The sequence below is a fragment of the Rosa chinensis genome, chromosome 1, assembly GCF_002994745.2.
Source record: "Rosa chinensis cultivar Old Blush chromosome 1, RchiOBHm-V2, whole genome shotgun sequence".
Classification (NCBI taxonomy): domain Eukaryota; kingdom Viridiplantae; phylum Streptophyta; class Magnoliopsida; order Rosales; family Rosaceae; genus Rosa; species Rosa chinensis.
In genome coordinates, this window is record NC_037088.1 from 27,346,562 (window position 1) to 27,370,296 (window position 23,735).

Sequence of the window (23,735 nt, forward strand, 5' to 3'; positions counted from 1 at the left end):
CACAGAAGATTTAGTATGTTCACATAAACAGAAGTCTTCTATATTAACTTTCTACAATGTACATATCATACATCCTACATTCATAGACACACATATACAACAACAACAAAAAAGCAGAATCAAACCCCAAATAAAAAAGAAAATAAGCAACAACTTGGAGAAACATTAGACTAAGCGTCAGACCATGTGATATCCAAGTGACCCCAGTCGTCCTCAGATACACCTAAGGCTTTCCAGACAGCCTTGGAGGCATCAACATGTTATCAAAATGAAAATTAACTAAGAATCAATCAGCGAGTGAGTGTGGAAGAGGAGGGATTTACTTGGATATTCGTGTTATGCCATTTGCAGAGAAGGGCTTGCCATCATTGTTGAGGTCCAAAGAACAAGTCTCCTGTAAGTAGAGTTCCTTGATTCTTCTCAGTTAGTTTATGAGTTCGTAATTTGGATTGGATTGGATTTTACATTAAAGTTTCTCAGTCTTGATTTCAATTGGGTTCTTTTTGCTCTTTGATTTCTGCTCATTTTATTCAATTGGGTATAGCATGAGAAGTTTAGGCATATTTGGTCGAGTGAGAGATCGATTGTGTATCATTGATTTCCTATTATAGTTTGCATAATAGTGGCTTTTGGTTTTTCAGAGATTTGGGTTCTACGGACCAAGAGAAAAAGAGAGGAGACGAAGAAAAAAAGAGACATGCCCAGCTGGGAGGAGAAAGAGATGAGTTTAGTATTCACATTTTTATGAATTAGCATATGTATTTATTAATACAAGCTAATTTTGTTTTATGTCTGTATACCACTTGCTTGCTGCGTCAATTCAGATAATGAGAGGAAAAAAAAAAAAAAGTTAAAAGGTCATAGTCTTGGTTTTTGTGTCCATCATCATTTTAGGTTCTCTGCTTTTTGAAGGCCATCAACTCCTCTTTGGTTGTGCTTCTCTATTCCTTAACAAGGGAGTGGTTTCTGGGACTAGTTATGGTGGATGTATCAGAACTTAAAAAAAAAAAAAAAAAAAAAAAAAAAAACCTTTTATCAAGCCATAGTCATGATTCAAGTTTTCCATGATTGTGGACGTCTGAAACACCATTCATATTGCAACTCTTTCTTGATTGCGGCTTTATTAGAATCTTTCTGTGGTTTGCAATATATCTTGAATTTGAACCACCACCCAAAGATAGAAAAAGGTCCTATGCTGGATACTAGTTCTGTATCCTTATGTTCAGATTGAGAAGAAATCCAGGCACCAAGTAAAGTTCAAAAGGGTAGTTGAAAAATCTGTTTTTTAGGTTATACTTGTCCTTTCCATCATTGTGTCCTATACAGAATTAACACTTTCTCGCTATTGCATGTGTAGACTGGAATTCAGCTATTAAAATAGAAGTTCCTATGCTTGCTCTGTAGTTGTTAGAAGAACCATTCTGTTAATCATGGTTGCATAAAAGATTCAGGTATTAGGAGGGATCTAATTTATGAAATCCTTTTCCGATAAGAGGCTGATGGAAAATTGGACAAAGAGTTCAGTGGTGATGAGACTGCAAGAATGATTTGGGCAGCAGCAGATAGAGTTACTGAAATTGAATGTGGAGGCAGTCATGGATTCATAGCAAAGAGTGGGAATTAGGATGCAAGAACAATTGTCAAGGACTGGACTCATTTTCTCCTTCTGTAAAGGTCACGAGGTAACAAATCAACTTTGTTTCTCTTTTGTCTTTGCTCTATTTAATTAGTAATTTATCAAATAGATAGTATTTTTAATAGTGGGTCTAAAATTTATAGAAGACCTGAAACTGATCTTGTTCTTGAAAAGAACACAAAGAACACCTGAAGGGAAAAGGGTGAGGAATGGTGACAGAGAGATATGGTGAAGAACTAAAGGAGAAATGTTAGAGTTCTAGCAACACATCTAGTATATCACAATTTCATGAATCATGGGTTCTTCTGAGTTCTTCTTACATTAATAAAAAGAAAAAATTAACTATTTGTGCATGTATGATACTCAAACTAGATCAACTACACACCATTTAGAAGGATATGTAATGTCATTGATAAGTTCCATGGTCAAGTCCCACAAATTCTTAGTTGTGCTCATTTTTGATGCACTTTTTCCTTTTTCTAATAAATATGGCTGGTGTGTTTGATCGTTATTATAGGAATACTTATTGAAGCATCACTTAGAAGTTACAATAATTTTGGATCTCTCAACTACCACTCATTTGGCTAGTCTTTATTGTGTCTGACTTTATTATAATCTTTCTGCATTTTGGAATAGTAGAAGTACTAGTCTAAGTCCAAGTCTGTTACAAGGCATGAAGGATAATGTATAAGGATGGTAATGCACATGCTTCTTTAATATTAGAAAGATATGGTAATGCATATGCTTCTTGTGTTTCAATTGTTGAAGAACGACTTACAAGTTTATAATAATTTTGGATCTCTTGAGTTACCATTCAAGTGGCAAGAATTCATTGTCTGACAATATTTACAATTTTTTTATGTTTTGGAATAGTAAAGTACAAGTCTAACTCTAACTCTATACTGGGCATGAAGGATAATTTATGAGGATGGTAATACAAATGCTTCTCTAAAGTTAGAAACATATAATGAAATTTTGGAATCATGGTTTGCCTTTGACTTTTTACTGGTTTCTTGATTTTTGTCAGCTTTAGCTTGTGGATTCATTGTCCACTGTTCTGTGCATTCTCATTTTCAATGACTTGTAGTTTGCTTTAACAAAAATTAGAAACATATATGAGCGAAAACTATTGAAGGAAATGTGAGGGGAAAATCAGCTTTCTTGGGTATAGTTCTTGGCCTGTTTCAGTAGCAGCATTAGGCTGGTTAGCTAGTAATGCGGCAAGGATAGATAAGACTTTTTATATAGTGGCAATAAGATTTTGTCATCCACTAACATGGGAAGTGCATTGCAATAATTGTCCATGTACCACAAATATTCTTTCATTTTAATTTTGTAGTTCTACCTCATGGATACACCATTGGTAGTTTTGAAGGAACTTTAAAATTTCAATTCTGACCGAAAGGAGTTGCTTTTACAGAAAGATAACTTAGTAAGCTAGGAGTTGGTGGGTAGATGGAAGGAGAATGGAGGTGGGAGCAATTTGATCGGGCAATAAAGAACTTCATAGGAGATATCATTGGGAGCCATATTCCTTGTGGCAGGGTACGGCTGAGAATGGATGGCTAAGCCACTGTATAAGACAATCTCACATCCTCTTTAGAGTGCTGCAAATTTGTATTGTGGAATGAGGAGAAGATGAGATTTGGGGAAGCGGTTGTACAAGTCGTTTATGCAGCTGCTGTTTCCCAGATATTTGGGCTCCTGTTTCACTTGTGCCTTTACAAGGCAGAATGGTTTGGGTGTTATCTGTAAAATTTTAATATTTGACAGATATCATTTTGGTCAGAATCTCATTATATGACCTTTAATGTTCTTAAATTGAAATTGATTGTTACTGAAGTCTCATGAAATAATTTATCTTTCTTCTAGAAAAAAAAGTTGAAAGTGTGTTTGTCAAGAAATGTCTTTATAGTCAAACTAGGAGAATTTGTTATAATGCTCTGATTAGAAATGCATAGAAGGCTGTATTACAGTTTTAGCTGGCAATACTTGATTCAGAGATAATGTTCATTTGATACTAGTTATCTTTGAGTTTGAAAAATAAATGATCTGGGAATATTAATATGGTGGGATGATCTTTGAACTGAGATTAAAGGTTTGGATTGTCGAGAATACATACAGTTTCTCAAATTATACAAAGGGGATATTGTTAGTGAATAAATATGCGAGTTTCAGAAAGGGACATATGATGCATTAACTTCGATATATGACTCAAATTAGTTTCATTAGAAAGCATAGAAGTTTCAAGTCCATTCTATATTTCACAACTAGATCCTTTCAAGTAAAATATCACAGAAGATTTAGTTTGTTCACATAAACAGAAGTCTTCTATATTAACTTTCTATAATGTACATATGATACATTCCACACACATAGACGCACGCATACAACAAAAATAAGCAGAATCAAACCCCAAAGAAGAAAGAAAATAAGCAACAACTTGGAGAAACTCTAATGTAACTAAGCATCGGACCATGTGATATCCAAGCCGCCCCAATTGTCCTTAGATACACCCAAGGCTTTCCAGACAGCCTTGGAGGCATCAACAATGTTGTTGGGACAAGGAGGCTGATAATCATGGTCAGCATCACATCCCTCAGTAGAGTCACACTCATCCACCACCATGGCCACCACGCTACGCCCATTACCACTAATGCTGATGTTGTTAAGGCACCTTGATCCACCGTTGTACCATCCGGTGGATAATGCAACAACTGGAGTATTGTCATTGTGATACTTGCTGTCACATTCGGATGGGCCTCCTCCGTCACCACCTGCCTCAAAGCTGTTGAGAGTGAGGTATGCCTGGGTGTTACCAGACATGGGTGGCGAGCAAGTGTAGGTTGGGTACATTTTTCCAGCTTTACAGCAGTCAGAGTCATCCTCCTGGTTACATTGTCCAGGTGGTGGTTTCCTTCCTCTGATTCTTCCACTTGGGCGACATTGCTGAGCTGCACTAACCAAGCAAATTGCTAAAAGGAGAATGACTAGAACAGACCCTTTTGAAAATAAGCTAGTCATTTTCTCTCTGTTTTCCTTTCCCTGTATATCTCTTTGCTTGTAGATTGATGCTTAAAAGCAATTGCGGATATGTATTTATAGCTATCAGAATACCAGAAAGTACCGATCGATTGTTCAACATATTTTTTGCAAAGCAGTTGGGTATTACACTCCATCAACGTAACGAAGACCTCACTTGTAAATATGCTGTGAAACCATGTGTCAGCTTCTACTTGAGACTACAATGGTGTCCTCACCTTTTGTTTATTAAGAATTTGTATAGATAGTGAGGTTTAGCCTCAGGACTGTTGCATCTTTTGAATATTGTTATAAAAACTATTGCTTTCAAAGCGCCATTTTCTCCAATAAAGGGAGCACTGTTGTGAAAATCTCTACTTAACAAATCATTGCTCTTGTTTTGTTTTCATCTGAGTGTGACATCTTCTTTGTTTTCCTCCTTGTGAAAATAATGTCGTCTAATGGCACTTTCTTATATCTAAAGAAATTTGAAAGAAATGCCTTGTTATGGTTTTCATTAACTTTTTCCCTGTCCTTCTTGGCCTTCAAGTTAGTCTTCACCCTCAAAGGGACATATACTTGAACATCTAGTATTGATAGATTCCTATACACATAAAAAAATTGCAACCAACTATAGCTTGCAGTTTAGCAGTATTTCACTTAACAGAACTGATTTTGATCACTTGAATTTATATAGGTGGTATTCAATCTTTTTGAAATTTACTTCTAATTTTTCATGAAAACAGATCAACTGACTTGACTAGGTGTGCAGGAGTGCTTCACTCCAATTCTTATAATAAACAAAAAGGGTGGAAAAACCTGGTACTTTTCATAATTTGGAGACAAATCCCAGAACAAATCATGCAAATCAGGTTGAGCTTCTATGTATTAATCTTTTTGTTGTCTTTTTTGCTAAGATTACATGGATTAAATCCTGAATTCAACTATTTTACCCTAGGATCTGTAATTACAAATTCAATATTTCCTGCATATGCTACTCAGAAATAGTAATTATAGAAGGATGTGCCCTGGTCCTAGTGGTATAGACTATAGGTAACATTCGACATGTATCAAATGGCAGTGGATTCGACGTCTATGTAGTAGATGATCCGAATTATGTACACTTTGCAATCCAGTATCAATGCAAATTGTGCATCAACCAACAATGCTTAGCTGATTCTTGGACATGGATCACCAAACCTCTGACTCTGAGTCAATACAAAGATGAAGCATTTCCTCGCAGTAGAATTATTCAAGTGCTAGGCTGGCAGCTTCCAGTGGCATAATTTTTACAGGCACCAAAAGAGTTACCAAATCTTGCATATAAGATTCTGGAGATGTAGCAGTGTCACTAGACCAAAAGAGCTCAAGACGTACAAATGTACAATAGCAGGCAAAAGAACCGGACACCATTTTTAAATCGTGTTTGCATAATCTTTCAGTTAATTAGTGATAAAGATTTAAGCATATATCAAATAAACAAGGAATGAGAAAATGAGATTTAGGGAAGTGGTTGGAGGAGTCGTCTGTGCAGCTGCGGTTTCCCAGGTTATACTTACTGTATGCTACTATTTCCTTGCAATTAGGTTCTGGATTCAGGAGGAATCTTCACCGTGCATCATTGATATCTAGTGGCTATTATTGTATTCAATTAGGGAAAAACTTTATGAGCAATAGAATACATTACATACGTTTTACAGATATACAAAATATAAATACAGCAAATATAATCAAATAATAAATCTAGAATTCACCACCTCCGTCCCAAAGCATGACAACTTGGGTCAAGAACATAATCAGATGAAAAGACAAAAAAACTCCCGTAGCAGAAACCATGATGAAATTCAGAAACAAAGATCAGCGGACCCATGATACAGAATCAACCTCATCCCTAGCTGACTTGTATAATTCAAGCCTTTTAGCACACTGTAGTCTCCTCTCCATCAAATCTTCATCAAGCATCTGACCCAACTGCTTACCCCGAAAAACAAGCCAAAGAAACCATTAACTTAAACCAGAATAAATACAAATTAATCCCAACCCAAATAATCAAGGCTTGAGAATATAAATAACAACTCATGCTTGAAGGTGCATTCACCAATGGAAGCCCTGCTTTTGAAACTAACAGTTTGCATCACAATAATCTTGAACCACTGAACAGTTAGATACTAGAGAACAACATCATATAAAAAGAGCAGTAAAAACAAGCTTGAAGTCTACCAAGCTCCACACAATATACTGATGAAAATCCTGGCTGACATGAAATACAACAGTAAACATCTGAGGAAAGTTTTAAAAGGCTGTAATCATGTTAACTTTCCAATAAGTCTTCAACTTAATTATTTATATACTGCATGACCCTTAGAAGTCAATGAGCTCCAAGAGCGTGTGCTTGTGTGTATTGAGAGAGAGAGCCTTTCTCTTTCTAAATAGAAGTGATTTAGCAATGCCATTTTTGCCTCCCTGACTTGACAGTGAACGACAGCCTTGGGAATCATATTCCTCAGTCTCTCAGACACCATTCTCACATAAGAGGACATGTTCGATCCTATCCTCTGAAAGTGACCCTCTGAATAGCGGTCCACAGCAGCATTGGCAGCTGGATATCCTCCCGGGTTTCCTGGTTTTCCTCCTGGGCCAACTGGTTTCTCCACTTCCTGTGAAAGTCTTCGAAAGAGATCCACAGTCAAGTATGAGGATTCCATGTCCACAAAGCTGCCTTCTTACTCTCATCACAGAACCTTTCCAATGCTTCATTAGCTGCAGCAGCTATTTCAGCTTGCAGAGTCAGAAACCGTCTCATTTCCTATGAGTCACAAACATCAAAATCATTAATCTCTTTATCACTGAAAGAGCACTTGTTAAGCTGCAAACCTAATAAAGGTTCTGTTTACCTGAGTTTCCACTAATGACTTCCTCACAAGTTCTTTCAAGACACAAACTCTAAAAAAAAAAAAAAAAAAGTTCTTTCAAGACAAAGTGGACCTAGAGTATGGATTTTCAGCCAGTCAAAGATAAAGACTTAACAAAAGTTCTTAACTACTGAATAAACTTCAGAAAATCATTTAATACTGGAGATTGCCAACAATGAATACTTACAGCATCAACAGAAACCTCAGCTGGGCCTCTAAAATAATTCAGTGATCCCTCAATAAGGCGGTGGTAACCTTGCTCTGGGGCAATTAAGTGAGGCTGATAACCATCAGCCTCTGAAACCACTCTCCTTACATTCTGCATAGACAGATGTCGATCAAATGGAAGCCTCCTCAAAGCAGCAGGCAGCTGGTTGTCAAAGACACCATAAATCCTATAACCCCCGGGTCGCCTATTATGACAAAATCAAGCACAAAGTTATAGTCAGAGTACTATTATGGATGATTTTTTTTTTTTTCGTGAAAGAAATAAACCAATTCCACTGACGGGTAATGCAAGTTTGATTCTCTATCAAACCCTGTTTTCTGATTGATAGATAAAAGAAACAACCAATGCATACCAATCCATATCATGTCCATTTAACAATACAAAAACGTGACATAAGTCCGTGTTATACCAATGCATTTTATGTCCACTACATGAATTATTCAGCTAGAAACTAAAGATTAGCTCTGCCACCAAGAAGCCAGTACTGACTACTACAAATTGTCAAACCTTGGCTGTTAAAGACTTTTCTTATGTAATTCTTTGCCCGAGAAACCAGTACGTTGTTATTAAGCATTCTGATTAGATATAGAACAATTATATTAAGTTTCCTGTATAATGCACAAGTCATCTCAGATGAATTTGCCATATTTACTAAAGAGATTCATAGTTAAGTATGCAAAGAATATATTAAAGTTAAATCCCCCATAAAAAAATCATATTTTTTAAACAAATTAACAATATAGGCTCCATTTCAACTTCGACTGCAAAATGGTATTGTAGTTCTACAAAAATTTTGCATCTGAAAACACTAAATTCCAAATACACTGATGAGCCAAAATTGAAAGTTTTATGAACAAATCTTCCCTCAAATGCTCTTTAAATATTCGGTCAAATGCAGGGCAAAGTTCCAGGATAGTGTATAACTAAGCCTACAATACAAAGTCTTGGTTACAAACTCAAAATTACCCAAGATTATACATGATGAAATTTGCAAAATAGAGTTAACTCACCCCAGCGTCAACGGCTATAGGCCTACCAAGATGGTCCATCTCGGATTCAGGTTCATCAATGCTTTTGTTAATCAAGGATGTGATACTTGGGATACGAGCCCTAATTACAGACTCCAATTGCTATAAACAAGATCAAATCATCAAAATGGATACTTTATTGAAGGAGCAACATACTTTTAATTGCAGCAAAGATATTAGCGCTCAAACCTATGACAGAAGTTTAGCAAGGTACTCTTAAGTCTGAACCCATTCTATTAGCCAAGTGCCCATAGTCAGAACTGGTTGCAAAGTACTCATGTTCCTTGAACCTTGCGACAATCATGTCCGTAGTTTTAATAATATCTGCTTGGGAACAGTTACAATTCCAACCCAAGGACGTTGCAGGCGATAAGATCTTCCTTCAATAACCTTTTGGGTTAAACATGTAAGAAATTAATATTACTAATATTTCTTTGTTTTTAATACAGAGCTTTATATCAAGCAATGAGTGCAAAGGTCATGCATGCAACAAGCATGGGAACATGTAAAGAAAACGATAAGAGAGTTTTACAGATCACATCCTTTTAAAACAATATATGCCTTATGGTTGAAAACTGTTGTATTTGGAATGCAAATGCAACTAGCTAATTATGACCCAACTATTTTCAGATTTATAATGCAACTAAACATTAGCTTGCTCATTGCAAAAATCATTTGTGAAGATGGTACAGAACAGAGAAACATACATCCACAATATTAGTTCCTTTGCCCATCAAATCAAGCTTTGTCATCACCCCAAACGTTCGTTCACCTGTGTGCAAGTTATAATATAAGTGCATGAGACAAATTAACTGTAGGACAGTCCACAAGCAAGGGAAACGGTTTACTCTAACAAAGTAAACAGGGTATACCTGCTGCATCCACTTCCCATGCAAGTTCGGTAGCATCAGATGTAGTGATTGGTTGGCTGGAGATATTGATAGTATGATGCTATTAGGCTACAATAAGCACAAAATCACCAATCAGAACACAATTGATGTTCATCATGTGAAAAATAAGATGGAATAGATGGAAATACACAGATGCCACCAAGAATAGGAAACCCTATTTGCACTCTATACCAAATGACTTGATCATAACAGATAATGAGAAAAAAGATGGTAGAACACTTGTCTAGCTCGCTATGTTAATGTTGTAATATATTTCCCTTCACAGTGTGCTGAAACCAAGGAGTTTAATATATACATGTTAAGTTGACATAAATTAGTGATCAATTCCCTAACAACTTAAGCTTTAGCTGTCTAATGTCTAGTAGTATACTGAAAGCAAAATAATGGTATTATGATAAAACTAAAGCACATAACAAGTGAGAAAGAGAAATTACATTATTTGCTCAAAAAAAAATTCAAAAGCACAGTGAAAATAATTCCTTTAATCAACGATAATTGCATGTTTCAGTCCATCTGACCTCAAGATTATTGTGTTCTTTTTTTCTTTTTTTTTCAATGTGTACACTCCATAACTTCTATAATTGTGCATGCATGTATGACTGTGTTTGTGTGGCTTTATGACTTCATAATTTATTACCTTCTCAACATAAGATCGAACCATGTTTTCAATATCTTCAACAATACTTTCAGGCTGGCCCTCTGAAAATAATAACTGCCTTATTGATGAGTGACAAATAAAATCACATCACGCAGAACAACAGTTTAATATATAATTAACACTGGAATGAAAACAAACAGGAATTTGGAAAAGTGAATATTATGCATAATTAAGAAAAGTACAATATCTAGAAGTTTTAAATGGGGGGAAGCTAGATCACTCAATATTGCAAACTTGATGTATAAGAATTTGCAAATATAACTTCCTTTGATAATTCTAAGAATATATATATATATAAAAGTTTGCTCAAGTGCGGATATCCGCACCGAAGAAAAAGGTGCGGATTTCCAGTTTTGACCCACTTTCTGATCACATTTTTACATCTTAGCCGTTCAGTTTTTAGATCCTAATGTATAGATCATCTCTACAAAATTTCAGCCAATTTGATGATCGTTAAGGCATCCAAAATAGCAATTTACACGAACGGACAGAATCTGTCGAACCGGAACCGTTCGTATTTATAATGGTAAATTGCAGTTTTGGATGCCTTAACGATCACCAAATTGGCTGAAATTTTGTAGAGGTGATCTATACATTATGACCTAAAAACTGAACGGCTAAGATGTGAAAATGTGATCGGAAAGTGGGTCAAAACCGGAAATCCGCACCTAAGCAAAAAGTGCGGACGTCCGCACCGGAGAAGCTCTGTATATATATATATATATATATATATATATATATATGTATGTATGTATATGTACACATCTTAGGAATTGCTACAGCCCCAAAACTTAGAGAAATCATCATCTTGTTTTCTATACGTTCTACAAGTATTAAGCGGTTTATATGCAAAATAATCATCTGAGAAAACTGCAATGAACAATTATTTCTGGAAATACAGGCGGTGTGGGCACAAGAATGACAAGCCACAATATCATATTAACATGCGAGAAGATGCAGATAGAAACAATAGAGTAATATGAACGGTAGAAGAGTTTCACAATTTCACCAACGATTCCGTATGACTAGGGTTCTCAGGGACCTTATCAAAAATTAAGGAAACTAAAGAAAAAAACAGTAATATAAATAGTAGTAGTAGTAGCAACACACCGTTGGGCGAGTAGATACTGAGATGGATAGGAACAGAAGATATCATTTTTGACCTTCCTGCTAGTCTTATCAGTTTCATCCTGAATTTCCTTCCGAACCGCGGCTGCAGAAAGACAGCAATAAATTAGTTTCGGCATAGCGATATCTTGAAACAACTGAAGTTATATGTAGCAATTCCATCATCTCTACAAAAATTCCGTTCTCTTGTAGCTCTAACTGATGACAGAGAGGTTTATCAAGAACATTAATTAACAAAGAAAAAAAAAAGGTAAAAATCAAATGGCAAACAAGCTCATACTGTTCATAATAGACTAACCAAGAGAAAACATATTAGGATGTTCTTTCAAACAAAATTAAAAACATGTGTAATGTGAACTCAACTTGCTCTCATACTAATCAAAGGAGGTCATGAAATGTGAGCAGGTGGCCAACTCTAAACTCTGTATACTCAGATATGATTCCTCAAATTGTCCAGATTTATCGGGAGAATAAAAGTAACTTTAGAACAAAAAGAAAATCTACCATTTCTCCGCTATTATAATCAATCTGAAGAGAAAATGGAGAAGCTGACCTGGCCGCCGACGACGGCAACAGAAGGCAGGGCTTCCCACGAGGATGAGAAAGTGCTATTGCCACCACCGTAGTCGCCGAGCACAGTACAGGCCCTCTGTATCTGATTAACCAAACCGATCAAGCACTCCCCGTTAAGAAATAGAGAGAGAGGGGGGGGGGGGGGGGGGGGGGAGCAGAAGAAGAAGGAACTTGACTAATTCCCATTTATCTCATTAAGCTTTTTTAATTCACTCTTACCCAAAATATTCTAAGCAGGTCTTCCCTAATCCCCCATAAAAATTTGTTTTTTATTTTTTTAATACCATTTTACCCTTTCCATTTTGTTACTGAGAGAGAGAGAGAGAGAAACCATAAGAGGCTTTGCCGGATCCTTGTCACTGGCCGTCGAATTCTGGTCACAGGTCGCCACCCACCGGACTCTTCTGAAAACCTCACCAGAAGCAAACAAGCCTGAAAAAGTTAAGACTCAAGCAAAGTGGGATTTTCTATGTACTCGTTTTTCTAGTGAAGAGTTATAGGTATCTAGTGTTTCTTTTTTCTAATGGAAACTTGATGGGCTTTTAGATTGTACACCATTTTATTCACATATTTTTCTTTGACTCAAATTTGGCTCCAAATTGGTATTATATAGTACAACAGAATAGTTAATTCTGTTGTATGAGAGTAGATTGCAAAATATCATACAACATTTTTTTTACTTTGCGTTGTCCAAGTGAGGAAGATATATTGGGATGGTTTGGATGTGTCCCAAAATGCCACTCAATCCCCCCCCCCCCCCCCAAATGAATAAATTTTTATCAACTTATATGTGACGATTGTAAGTTCCTACAACTAAATTATTTATCTGTGTCGTCTGAATAAAAAATGCATCTACCCAGCGCCAAAACTAATACTTTGATTACACATAGGTAGGATCTTTCCCTCTTTGGTCGCTCAGTAACCTGATCTATGTGTTGCTTGAATCATGAATAAAAATAAATAAAAAAACAAAACCAAAACCAAGTGCGCTGGGCCAGCGAGTTTGTCTCCTACTTAGAATCTTTCAATAGCTGTGTTTCCAATACTTCAGAAAAAATAGCCTTTTCTTTGAGCATCTCCTCTTAGCACCATCTTTCATCAAAATGCCTGGTTTTCAAAACAATCTCTCTTGAAAACACCATCACTCTACTCAGCCATGTTCGATTAGGATTTTACTCAGCCATCACTCGATTCATCTTGATTAGGGTTCGACTCAGTTTCATTTGTGGGTTCTTCGTACTGGGAAGAAAGAGAAGGAAAATGGTGTTTCTATCTGCTGAAGATTAGGGTTCTTCAATTTGGAGATTTGTGGGCTTCTCGATTTAGGGCTTCTCGATTTGTGGGCTTCTCGATGTAGCTATTGTTGGTTTTTGGTTTTGTTTACTGTTTTGGGTGTTCTACTTTTTCCATATCTTTTGGTGATGGGTGTTCCTTTTAGCATATTTCCTTTTTTCTTTTGGTGAATTTTCGGGCTTTTCTTTTGTTTGTTTATAGTTTGAATCGGTGCTCTGCTTGTGTTTTTGGGTTTTGAGGACAATGCTTTGCTCTGTGGTATTGAGTGAGTAATGAGGGATTAGTAACTTGTTTGCTATTTGCTAATAGATAGGCAATTCTGATATGATTGAGGATTGTTTCTTGTTCCGAGAGGTTTTGCCATGCAAGAATTTCAAAGAGGGAATGTAAGTATGATGAAGGGGCAGCTTATAGGACCTTTATATTCATGATAGTGCTTCAGATTTATGCTCATGCTCTTCAACTTCAAAACCATATATTATTCTCAAGTTTATTTATAGGTGAGGCATGTGTTAGTAATTGCAAAATCTTTGCAGGGTCTTTGTTTTAGTCCCTAAATGAAAATTCATGAGAAGGTTTAATTATGATCAATTGGTAATTTAGCAGTCTTGTATGTTATGAGTGTGGTTTGATCCACAAACTATATATAGTTTCTGAATTTAATATCAGTTTTAAGAGTTGATTGTTTCTTAGGGAAAAAAGAAGAAGAAAATATGTATAGATTTAGTAGGGGATATGCACTTATTAAAGCACATTGGACACTCAATTTTGCAATGCATATTTGTATGTTCTAGAGATCACAAGGCTTTTTAAGCTTTATGCTTTTCAAAAGTTACTAGTCTAATATTTATTGCCTGAGACTTGATAGAGGCAGCAAACCTTGGTTTTGGTTGACCACTTGGTTTCATCGATATCATGGAAATCAATAAAAAAAATGTGTGGATTAAATTTAACTTGCCATTTGTGAACTCTTTCTCTTTTTTGAACAATGTTGGTGTTGGACTGTTATGCCTACAATTTAGAAGCATTGAGATCACAGGTTAGTGAGTTTATATTTGACATTGCTTAATCACATTCTCTATTTTGCCCACTGTTTTCATAATTAAAAGTTATTTTTTAATTTTGTCATATCATAAGACTGCATCATTGATTGCTAAACACTACCGCTGCTATCCGTCTTTGCTAACCATGAATTAAATTGATACCAGTTTGTTTTTAGTCAGCCTTGCATGTGAAGTTTATTGATTTGTTTTTAACTTTTCTGTAGATACCAGACAACTACATGGAAGACCTCTGTGCAAATATCAAGGTCGGTTAACTTCTCTTTCGCCTTTTTTTAATTTCATTTGCAGTTCTAGGTAGTTTTTGAAATATCGTAATAGAGTTTATGTTATTGGAAAGATACCTATGTAGGCTAGCAATTAGTGTTTCCCTTCTTGATATGTCCTGTTGTTCGTGTTGAATTCCATATGAATGACAACGGGATCTGTAGAAGAGGATGAAGAAGCAGTTAAAGAAGTAGAGTCAGCTTAGCAATTATTCCATCAATTAATGATGTCTTGATCAAGTTGAAAATACCTTATTGTGCTTCTAAGGCGTACAAGAATATTACACTATTACTATCTTACAAGTAATGCGGGGGTGTAAGCAGCAAGGCCTACAAGGCCACATAAATCAATGAAATTCTGTAGGTGGGGATTACAGAACTTGAGGTGTGATCAAGACTATGTCACACTATAATTGGCATGTGTATCTGCAATTTGATCAATATTGCTGAAGGTCTTGTTCTGTTTATGTTTGGGATCTGGTTCTGTTTGCACACTTAATTGGAAATATGCAGGTGTGTTACCGTGTTTATGATCAAAGCATCATATTGTGTTTTGTGATAAAGAAAAAAAAAAGCTGTAACTAGTTCTATGTTAGGGCACGTTTACTTACTTGGAAGGAAAGAGAATGATTACGGGGTAAAAACATTCCTGCGTTTACTAATACATAAAGGAATCGGAATGATTCCGGGTAAAAGAATTCCTGCGTTTTCTAACACATAAAGGAATCGGAATGGACGTAGGTCTCACCTCCTTATCAGGAATCGATTCCTGAATACTCAGGAATTCGATTACGAAGGGGGGAGATGGGTTTAGGAATCATTCCTCCGGAATCAATACCGATTCCTTTCTTCTCCCATTTCACTTGTTTCCGATTCATGATTATTTTCCATTCTAAGTAAGTAAACGTGCCATTAGTGTCAAGTATCCTTTTCTTTTCTTTATGTCTTTGCTTCATTTTCTTTTCTATAAAGTTTACTTTTTGATAACATGTTATGGGTCACATAATCTAGTTCACTATCTAATTGGATTCTTTCAACGATTTTGAGGGAAATATTGGTTCTTTAGGTTTTATTGTCTTGATGAGTTTTGCCTGTAGCAGGTTATTTATTGAATTTGTTGATCTTATCTTGCTGTTTCCTATGTAATTTAGCTCTGTTAGGTTTACAATTTGATTTGGGTATTTTTGGATTTAAAGAAGGGAAATATCTTTGATTCTTTGACACTTAATTCGAGCTAAAAATGAGATATTTTACATGTCTTCTCTTGTTTGTTCACTTCTTCATTCTGATCCAGTTTATTGTGGTATGAAATTGAAATTGGATGTAAATTATGGTTGAGAGTTTACCTTTGATGGTTCTTCCAAGTATTTCATCAATCATTGGTATAACTGTTTGGTGTTCTTCCTTGCGGATCATATTGTTCATGACTTCAAGTAATGGATGGTGAATCTAGCTGGTGAAGAGGTTCAAGGACGAGCAGCTATTCAACCTTTATATATATTCTCAAAGTTATTCTTGTGTTTTAATGTATGGATGATTGAGAGATACCATGTTTATAGTACATTGGATGTTTTAATGCATGGATTGGAGTACTCAATTGATGAATTGCATTTAGATTTCTTTCTAATATGGATTAGTATTGTCATACAACAGATTTTATATCATGTCAATGTCATGTTGTCTCAATACACAAAATCTGGGCACTCACACGATGCATTCTTATATATCACAATGGTTTTACAATAAATATATCTTCTTATTTTCACTCACACGACTGTAAAAAACGAACTACGTTGTCCAAAACAAAGCCACACAACAACCATAGTCTACAATTGAAGTGGGACGACAAATCAGAAGATAGTGAAATTCAAAAAAACGTTGTCTGAAAATACTTTCCAACAATAGCTTGAAACAAATTTTGTTGTCTAAAGCATGCACCCGTCATGCGTCGCATGGCTGTGTAGCATCTCTGGCGAGGGAAGGCACAACACTAATAGCAAAAGAATGTCGACTGTTTTTATGTCATGCAACGGTGCAGAACTGTTGTGCCATTTTTCATCACGCAACGCTCCGTTACACAACGGAGATCGTCCAAATCACATAATGATTTTGGCCTGTTGTCTGTTAGCTTTTTTGGCCTAGTGTTTATTTCTATACTGTTTCGAGTTAGCAATGATGACTTATTATGAGTAAATTTTGGGTTAATAGTATTTTACACTATTTTTCATAAATATTTACCGTAGAAACTACTTCAAATTAGTATTTTGATCAAGTATGAATTATTATTTTGATAGAGTAAAGCTGATCCAAAAAAATAATTTTGCGTCAATCAACATGAACAATACAAGGCAAGTTCGTATGTAGTACAACAATTGACTAAAAATGCAACACATCAATTTCAATTAAATAGAAAGGTCAAAAACAGAGAATAAAAAGAAAACCAAGAAGGTCGTCGGTGATTTGAACACGGAAGAATTGTGCAATATTCTTACCAACTGGACGAACAATGCATTCATTTTATGTAGCTTCTAAAATACACACACATATGGCTCTTCTAGTGAGGGATCTCTTTTTTGACCATTTTAAGGGATCGCTCATTAGATTCACTTTTTGATCACATATTCACATCTTAACCGTTTAGTTTTTAGCTATATGTGTAGATTATTTTTGAAAATTTTCAGCCAAATCGGTGATCATTAATGTTTCAAACTAGATTAAATCAATGGACGAACCAAATATGTCAAACTTGAACCGTTCATACATATAATCCTAAATATGAATGAACCGTTCAAACTTGAACCGTTCCTTTTGTTTTCTTAATATTATCTGGTATTCTATGATTAACTTTCTTATTTTGTTTTCTTTTTTCTTTAGCAGAAAAACGTCTTTGAACGAGCGCAAGGGTAGATTTTATGTAAGTCTGTACATATGTCAATTTGTTGCATGGTTATCTTTTGTTTATAGTCCCTAAGCTTATTGTCTTCATATATTTTGGTGCCCAGATTGCAATAGAGACCTGAAGAATACAGTTCGGTATGCTAACCATGTTACTAAGATCCATGATGGTGATGACTCTAGAAGGGGCATTTCACCACCTCCTCCTGAAGTTTTTCGTTGTTCCCTGTGTATAAGGTCATTTGCCACAATGAATGGCCATAAGGCACACGAGGAAAGCCAGGTTCACAAGAAGACCAATTAAGAGGTAATTAGGCAATTCTTATGGTTCTCTTAAGGATGCTGGTTTTAATGTTTATTACTCAATGTTGTTATTAAGTTACTAAGATTACTTTATTTGTGAATGCAGATTGAGCGAGATAAGGATTGACTGACTTAGGTAATTAGACAATTCTTTCTGTTCTCTTAAAGATGCTGGTTTTAATGTTTTTACTCGATTTATTATTAAGTTACTAAAATTGCCTTATTTGTGAATGCAGATTGATCACGAGAGATGTTGTTATATAATAGAGCAGTATATTATGTAATTAGCTGCTATGGTTTCTTTTTTCCTTTTTTCATTTAGGCAACCGTATATATGAACTTTAATGTTTTCTTATGCTTGTTTGATTTGGGATTCAAGAAGAAAATCATATTCTTCTTCATTGGTTCCATTGCAGAGGCATTGTGAATAAAGCGATTACGTTTTGTTCAATGTATTTTCATGGGATTGAAACACGTTTCAATAAAGTTGAATGAAATATTGATGTAGTACACAACCAATAAGATGGTGGCTTATCAATTTTTTCCCAAAAAGTTCGTCCATTTAGTGGGAAGAAATATGTATTGCTCGATCAAAAAGAAGTAAATAAATCTCATTGGTATGTGCTATACAATTGTGAAGAAGTCCAATCATATATATCTCAAGTAAGTGATTTCTATGAATTTTGTGTTTGATTTAATTTTAGATTAACAAAATTTAACATACTTTATTTGATTGTCTATTAACACATGTAGAGAATACAAGGCTGAACTAAAGCAAACAAGTAACGCCAATTTATATAAAAGACAAGAAGAAGAGTTTCCTACTCGGTCTGAAAAACGAGTATGTTACTCGTATCCCAATTTTGATTAATGTTTTATGTAATTTACTAGTAAAAGTATGCTAATTCATCTTATATTATCTCTAGATGAGTCACTTAGTCCAAAGTGGATTGGTGGATGCAACTGATCAACTGTATTGTTTAGCTTGTAAACCTGATGTGCGTGCCCATACATACACTGGTTGTATTGTTGATGGGGTTAGGTTCCACACAAAAGATCTAGATGATCGTCATACCACACAAAATAGTGGTATATATGTACTTGGAGTTTTTGTTGTGGAACACATGATTATTATGGTGTTTTGCTAAATATTGTGAAATTAAGGTACGTAGATATGCATCACATTTTTCTATTCAAACGCAAATGGTTCAACATAGACGAAACAAAAAGAGACGCGAGAAAAAAAGTACAACGTGATTATAATCTTATGAGCATTAATTCAAGTTTTGTCTGGTATGAGGATGAACCTTTTATACTTGCTAGTGAAGCGCAACAAGTGTTTTATCTAGATGATTATAAGTTAGGCCCTGAATGGAAAGTTGTCCAAAAAGTACAAATGAGACATGTGTGGGATGTCCCAGAGGTAGATGACGAGGATGAAGAGGTAGATGAGGAAAATTTTGATCCAATGGCTAATAATGATGTATATCAGCAAGATGAATTCAATGAAATTCAATGGTCAGTTCAAGAAGAGGGTCTTGAAAATCCTCAATTACATCAAGAAGTTATTGAGCCCGAAGTCATTGCTTCAAATGTTGAGAGTGACGAATGGATGGATGATGGAAGGCTGAATGATTTTATCTGCGATGATGTTGAAGAAAACGATACTAATGATGATGACAATGAAGAAATCATTTCAAGTGATGACAATAGTGATTAGTTTGTAATGTAATTTTTTTTATCTTTGTTTATCAAAGCTCCTGCGTATCCATTTCACCCATGTTTTCTTTGTTTATCTTTTATATTAGAATTGCTCTGATAACCTGTGGATTAATGTTATTAAGTTGAGAATTGTGTAGTGTGAATTGGAAAATGTTGTGATTTGGGGAGCAGGGTGGCTCCAGGAGAATAAGGATGGATGGTTTAGAAGAGTAAATGTCTTTCTACAGGTTTTGGGTAGTCCATTTTTAGGGGAAGTTCCGCCAAATTTTTGGTAAAATTTCTTCTAAGGTGGGCTCCACAGGGCCACTTCGGATTTCAGGGTGAAATCCGGGGCGGGTCCTGTCACCCATGATCTTAGTTAGCCAAATATCTGAAAGTGCAAGGGAGAGCAAACTTACGTTCTTTTCTAGTGACAATTGCACACCAAACTCCTCAGAGCTATTACTAAAATGGCGTGCAACCTTTGACAGACCAACCTTGTTACAGATACTATAAATTGATATCCAGTCGTTATTGTACCATAGGCTCTTATGTTATGCCCACAATAAGACTTGTTTCACAGCCTTTCACAGGGAAATGTGTTGAATATTTTTGATAGCTTCTACTTTTTATTTGAACAAAATATAATCGAAACTAAAACTTTGTTGATTTGATTAATTTGCAGTAGCAAATGAGGTATGAATAGATCAACTTAACTCAGCAAACTTGTGTACTTGAGTTTCTGAACTTGTTCACCCTTTTACATCAACCATCTCTTCCCTTATATAGGGTACACAATTAACCTGCGAAATATCTAGAATGAAAGCAAATTAAACTAGATTAAAAGTATTTTAGATACAAAATCTCTAACTTAGTTTGAGTGGAGCAAACAGTAATGCAAGTGGTTGTAAAATATCTTTCACTGCAACTAAGTCTTCCTTCGCAACAAGTCTTCTACAGCGAACAGAGTTAATCTTTAAGGAAACAGACTTAGTTATTCAGCGAACTATAATTTGAGAACACCACTTCTCAGCTAACTTACTTCTGTCTTTTCTCCGTAGTGAACTCACCTTGCAAAAGCACTTTAGCGAAGATTGATTCGTAGCGAATACACTTCAGCGAACCTTGCTGGAGCTTCCCAGATGGACAGGAAAGCATTAATTCCAACACTCCCCTTAATGCTTTGCTTCTTCATTCCAAGTAGGCCTCTGAGGTATTCAAACCTCTCTCTTGGTAGAGCTTTGATGAAAATATCTGCAACTTGGTATTCAGTATTGCAGTAGACCAAATCCATTTCATTCTCTTCAATTGCATCCCTGATGTAGTGAAACTTCAAAGCAATATGCTTTGCCCTACTATGATACACAAGATTCTTGCTTATGGCAATTGCAAACTTGTTGTCGCAGAGAACAGTTGTTGCAGCTTCTTGTTTCTCACCAAAATCTTCAATGACTCTTTTGAGTCAAATATCTTGCGAAGTAGCTATAGATGTAGATACATACTCAGCTTCAGTTGTAGATAAGGACACTTATTTTTGCTTCTTTGAAGCCCAAGAGAATACTCCAGTTCCAAGTGTGAAAGTATACCCAGATGTGCTTTTCAAGTCATCCACACTACCTCCCGAATCACTATCGCAGAAACCAAAGAGTTTTGGTTCCACATTCCTCTCATACATAACACCAAATTCAATGGTACCTTGAATATATCTCAAGATTCTCTTTGCAGCTCCATAGTGTACTCTGGTTGGCTTGTGCATAAATCTAGATACAGACTTGCAACATACATAAGGTCTGGCCTTGTTGCTGTCAAGTAAAGCAAACTTCCCACTAAACTTCTGTATATACTCTCATCTGCACTACCACTTTCATCTTCTTTTTGAAATTTTTCATTGACAACTAGAGGTATTGCAACAGATTTGCAACCAAACATTTTGAACTTCTCTAGAATTGTCTTTGCATATTTTTTTTTTGGGCAAATTACTGTTCACACCCTCTACTTTGGGTGCTTCAACAGTTCAGTCCTTAACATTCTAATTTTAACAAAATACTCCTCAGACATTTAAATTTCACACAATTTGGTCTAAAATGACCATTTTACCCTCACTTTTTTTTTTTGGTTATTTTTTCTGCTTCTCTCTCACTCTCTCTCTCGACTCAGAAAGACGAAACCCTCTCCTCTCTCTCTCTCTCTCTCTCTCTCTCTCTCTCCTCTCGCTTGAGCCTCCCTCGTCGTCCCGTTGCCAACTTGACGTCGTGGAAGCGCGATCCGACCATTCTACCCTCCATCATCCCCCATATTCCGGCAAAGACATGCCACCCCTCCCTAGATCGGAGCTATACATCCCAATCTTGATCGGAACGATCTGATCAGGGCGAAAACCAACCTGATCCGAACGAAAACCAGTAGATCCAAGCGAAGCCGCCACCCGATCCTGCGACCCCAACTCAAACCAATCACGGAGCCGTCTGCGACCCGTCCGAGCATAGGATGACTTCGATCTTGCTTGTCTGCTCTCCAGCCACCATTGAAAGTCCTCACTGAGAATGAAAGTCATATCTGTAATGCTCAAAATAGCTTTAATTTTTGTGATGCTCTGTCCCGCTGGCTGCAGTTGACCATTTACTTGTTAAGGAGAGATTGATTTCTGCAGTCTAGATTCTTCAAGCTTATTAGTTTCTGCAAATGGGAAGTTCACTTTGAATTTTCGTGCTTATGATCATGATACAAACTTGAGCTACTTAGTTATAATTAAAGTGGAATACGAGTCATAACTATGCGTGGGTTGCGATTGTAAGGATTACCATGAAACATCAGAGCATGTGCTATTTTATTTTCCCTCGGAAAATGGGGGTTTCGTTTGGTCTACCTATGAATTATAGAGTAAACGGGCTCAAATCACTACATTTGATAGTTGGTTGGGTTAAGTGTTTAATTAGTTGGTTTCTGATATGGTGTTGTAGGTGGATTCAGTGTTGGTTAGCTTTTACTTTGTGGACCATCTGGAAAGTTAATTGGGAGTGTGTGAGTGTACTTACCCAATCCCGTTGCGGTCATTTATACGGTTTCTTCTGCAGTTTTGAGTTTCTAGCAACTGGAATTCAGAACGAGATAATTCCTATGCCCTAGATTCTAGGTTTATGGTGGTTGATAGAATGGCAGCTGTTACTGCTCTACAATTCAAGGCATTTGCTGCTTTTGAGGGGGTTGTCTCAAAGGATTTGCAGAATATAGTGGTGGATACTGACTTGGAGACTTTGTATCATGTTGTTACGGGGAAAGCTTGTGTCACTATTTGTGAAAGCTACCCGCTTATCAAGTGGATTAATGCTAATCAGCAGCATTTGCGGCAGTTTCAGATTGGCTTGCCCTTCGAGATATATCAATGGATCTGGCCAGATCGTGAGAGAGGAGAGAGAGAGAGAGAGAGAGAGAGAGGAGGGAGGAGGGAAAAAAAATGAAGTGAGGGGTAAAATGGTCATTTTAGATCGAATTGTGTGAGATTTGAATGTCTAGAGAGTTATTTGTTAAAATTAAAATGCTAGGGACTGAACTGTCGACGCACCCAAAGTACAGGGTGTGACCAGTAATTTGCCCTTTTTTTATGTGTAATGAAGAATATTCCCTCCACTGATTAAACAATTTCAATTCTCAGAAAATAATGCATGATTCCCAAATCACTCATTTCATATTTCATCATCATATCAGACTTGAAATTTGAAATCATTTTTTCACAACTTCCATTAAATACCAAATCATCAATATCTAAGGAGACAATAAGAATGCATGATTTACCTTCAGTTTTGGTGTAAAGAGCAGGTTCATTTTCACTCTTTGAAACCCTTTTTCTGTGAAATAGGAATCGATCTCACCGTACCAAGCTCTTGGGGCTTGTTTCAAACCATAAGGAGCCTTCTTCAATTTGTAAACCTTCTTCTCTTTACCCTTGATAATGAAACCTTGTGGTTGTTCCACAAACACTTCTTCTTTTAACACTCCATTTAGAAAGGCAGATTTTAAGTCTAGCTGGTGCAAAAACCAGCCTTTTTGTGCAGCAATGGAAATCAGACCTCTTATGGTCTCATGCCTTGCTACTGGTGCAAAAGGCTCATTGAAATTGACT

The 23,735-nt window shown here is 36.1% G+C and overlaps 1 protein-coding gene, 1 long non-coding RNA gene and 1 pseudogene across 2 annotated transcripts; 1 reads left to right on the forward strand and 2 right to left on the reverse strand.

Moving 5' to 3' along the window:
* On the forward strand, positions 1-3,478 carry LOC121050517. Its single transcript, XR_005803213.1, has 3 exons — positions 1-396; positions 642-1,682; positions 3,057-3,478. It is a non-coding gene; the product is annotated as an uncharacterized LOC121050517 (long non-coding RNA).
* Positions 3,479-4,099: 621 nt separating this feature from the next.
* On the reverse strand, positions 4,100-4,927 carry LOC112174628 (putative ripening-related protein 1). Its single transcript, XM_024312430.2, has one exon. The coding sequence runs from the start codon at positions 4,658-4,660 to the stop codon at positions 4,100-4,102; it is 561 nt and encodes a 186-aa protein (XP_024168198.1). The 5' UTR covers positions 4,661-4,927.
* A 1,351-nt stretch (positions 4,928-6,278) lies between these two features.
* LOC112183005 lies at positions 6,279-12,228 on the reverse strand (annotated as a pseudogene).
* Between the last annotated feature and the right edge of the window lie 11,507 nt (positions 12,229-23,735).